The 3,476-nt window shown below is 37.8% G+C and overlaps 1 protein-coding gene across 1 annotated transcript in view; it reads right to left on the bottom strand.

Annotated features, from left to right (window-relative positions):
* Positions 1 to 3,476, bottom strand: part of NMUR2 (neuromedin U receptor 2) — a 13,556-nt gene that overhangs the window by 1,588 nt on the left and 8,492 nt on the right. Inside the window, exon 3 of the mRNA XM_007460317.1 lies at positions 2,007 to 2,132. Coding sequence (XP_007460379.1) covers positions 2,007 to 2,132 — 126 coding nt within the window. The remainder of the gene's footprint in view (positions 1 to 2,006; positions 2,133 to 3,476) is intronic.

Genomic DNA, 3,476 nt, shown 5'->3' with positions numbered 1-3,476 from the left:
CCCTCCCTAGCCTTTCCCCTTGATGGCTCTTCCCCCCCCCCTTATTTCCATCCTTATTGAATACTTGTATTTTTCCATTTGTTTTCTCCACCAAATGTCTTGCACACGGCCATTTTCTTGGTTGGTATCCACTTTTCCTTTATTACCATATCCTATTCTATTTTCTCAAGGCCCAAGGGGAGCCTAAGGTTGAGAATCAGAGGACTTAGTTTCTGATCTTGGCCTTTGCTTATTCTGTGACCCTGGACAGAACTGGCGCTTCAATTTCTTTTTCTCTGTAAAATGGGAATGATAATACCGTTTTAACTCACCTCGCTGGATTATTGTGAGGATTAAATTGACTTACTGTCTACAGAAGGGCTGAGAATAAGAATATAAAACAAGTGATAGGTGCTGTCCTCAACACATTCATTGTTGTCCTCATTTATATAGTTCAGGACATTCAGAGTTCCATATGCCCTGTGGACAGAATTGGGCAGGGAGGAGTGTAGGAGGGTAATATTTCTATAGACTGTTAATTGGTTCAGTAAAGAAATACTGGGATTCCCTGGTGGCTCAGTGGTTGAGAGTCCGCCTGCCCATGCAGGGGACACGGGTTCGTGCCCCAGTCCGGGAAGATCCCACATGCCGCGGAGCGGCTGGGCCCTTGAGCCATGGCCGCTGAGCCTGTGCGTCCGGAGCCTGTGCTCCGCGACGGGAGAGGCCACAGCAGTGAGAGGCCCGCGTACCACAAATAAATACGTACATACATACATACATACATACATACATACATACATACATACATACTGATTGAACTCATTATACGACTTTGAGGCACATTGGAAGGTAGTGGATTTAGACTTTGTTCTCCAAGGACTTGGAATAGTATTGCAGAACAAGATTTATGCCTAATTTCAGTAATTAACAAAAGGATGGTACCAAACAGTATCCATTAAGAAAAGAGCAAAATATGTGACACCAACAGTCATGCTATGGAAATTCACATAATGGCATAAACACAAGAACTCTAATGGTCATGACAAATTTAATGGGGGTGATTGGACTCTAGCGAGACCATGAAATGGGTAGGAGATATTGGGGAAGAGAGGAGAGAGTGCTGCAAGTAGAAGGCTTAGCCTGCACCAGTGTGCTAGAGAATGATTATTGTGCAAGAATAATGCAGAATGTGCAGAAATCCCTAATTCACCAGTTTGACAAGCATTCAATACATGGTTTATGAATGAAAATACTATAACTTGAGGGTCAAAAGGCAAGTTGGGGCCATTTCTGGGGTAGCATTTAAGAGGTTTAGACATCATCTGGTTGGCGAGGTGGGGAAGGGAGAAATTACATCTTAACAGGAAAATGTTATTGTAAATGAACAACTTGGGAATCTTAAAATGGTTGTCTTGATGCCTCTGGAGAAGTGTAGATCAAGCCTCATGTGATCTTGTGTATTTTCCAATTTTTTTAAGAATAATTTATTTTATTTTATTTAAAAACATTTTTATTAGAGTATAGTTGATTTACAGTGTTGTGTTAGTTTCAGGTGTGCAACAAAGTGAATCAGTTATACATGTACATGTATCCACTCTAGTATTGAGTAGAATTCCTTGTGCTCTACAGTAGGTCCTTATTTGTTATCTATTTCACATATAGTAGTGTATATATTATTTAAACACTCCCATTTTCTAAGACTAACCACAAAGATGAGAGCCATAAACATTTTTTATTTTTTGTCCAGAATAATAAATAGTTTAACATGGAGGAAAGTCCTAATGTCCAGGTATAAACTGTACACAAGCCCTGCTGAGGCTTGTGTACAAATAGTAATATGGTGTATTTCTTTTGAACCTGTAACATAATCAATACTTAAATAAAATAAAAATCAAGTGTCTTCATTACAGTATGGCAGATCCCCATGATAAATTGGTATATACAGATAGAACCTACTGCTCTAAGCAAGATGAAGAAACTGCAGTTACCTGGACACCTGTGATACACCCAAGCGAGCTGAATTTTACCTGATACCACATGGATGAGATTGAACACAGCAGCCAGGGATTCAGTCCACTCCTCCACAAAGCTGAAGAATAGCCGATCAATGTGGAATGGGGCCCAACAGATAGCAAACACTAAGACCAAGACAACTGGAAAAGGATGATGAAGGGGAGAGTAAAAGGCAGTCAAAGCAAGAATAGGTATACAGTGCCCACACTGAGTTCATCCATTCCTTCTAGCATTTCCCCTCCATCTTTGTTAAGTTATGATTGCTAAAGGCCAACTAGATCCTAAAGAGACTCTACATAGAATATGTAAACATAAGATTGAATTTTATAGGATTGAGAGTCAGTTTTCCATATGGTTGTAAAAGATTTCTTGTGTAATGTAAGTTTCCTTCAGGATATTTAGAATAGTATTGAATGTATTCAAAGTTCTGAAAACATTCTGTTGTGGAAAATAAATTATGTTGCAGGTAGACTGTTGGAATCACATAAACTGGATATATAAGTAAAATGATTGTGTTCAAGCAATTTGGTGTTCTTTAAAGTTATAGATTAATAACAAACTATGAAGTATAGTATGAATTTATCTTGTTTTTCTAGAAAAAAATTAGAAGTTTCTATTTTAATCATTTAAAATTCTGTAAGCGTCAGGGGAAAGAGAAAGTGCGAACAACCATGAGCATAATATAAGCATCTTAGGATTGGGATGGGGATGTGTCTATTATATTATAAATTGCTAGAGCACAGAATCCCTTCCACTTCCTTTATGTTTGTTTTTACATTTATTTTGAAATGATTACAGATTTACAGGAAGGAAGTTGCACCTTCCAGTTTCTTATTTTCAGCTCCCAAGACAGAGATTGGTGCTACCATAGTTTCTCTAAGGGGCATTTATTCTCCAGAAAAATAAACATGTATGTTTTTTTCTCTCCCGAAGTTGTAAAATACTTTTTCCTTTCCTTTCCTTTCCTTTCGAGGCTTGAGATTTACCTCAGAATAATCTAGTAGGGGTTAAAGGGGAGATAGGGATATAGAGGAAACAAGATGAGCTATGAGCTGATAACTTTTAAAGCTGGGTGATGGGTATTTTGGTGTTCATTTTACAATTCTCTGTACTCAAGAGCACATTTGATGTTTTCCATAGTAAATAGTACATATGTTTCCTGTTGGCATTAAAACACTCAGAGTAAGTTGTCTGCCTGCATGATGTGGTTTCAGGAATATCTGGAAGATTCTTCTGAATTTACCTCCCAAGAAAAAGTCCCTAATCTGCTTACTACTGCCTACAATTCCCTCTAGTTAAAAATTTAATTCGTGTTATAATTAAACTCTCTGCCCCCAAAGGCAAATAGATCACAGTATATTTTATCATTGTGACTTTAATGTGAGTACCCTTCAAGTCCTTTTGTGAGAGATTATGATCAGAGAGATTATGATCAAAGAGAAATGGGGAGAAATATTGAAGACAATAGATTTCTTAGTAGGGAA

Source organism: Lipotes vexillifer, unplaced genomic scaffold (assembly GCF_000442215.2).
Source record: "Lipotes vexillifer unplaced genomic scaffold, Lipotes_vexillifer_v1.1 scaffold361, whole genome shotgun sequence".
NCBI classification, from domain to species: domain Eukaryota; kingdom Metazoa; phylum Chordata; class Mammalia; order Artiodactyla; family Lipotidae; genus Lipotes; species Lipotes vexillifer.
The sequence above is the reverse complement of the archived record's forward strand: the minus strand, read 5'-3'. Positions and strand labels throughout refer to the sequence as shown.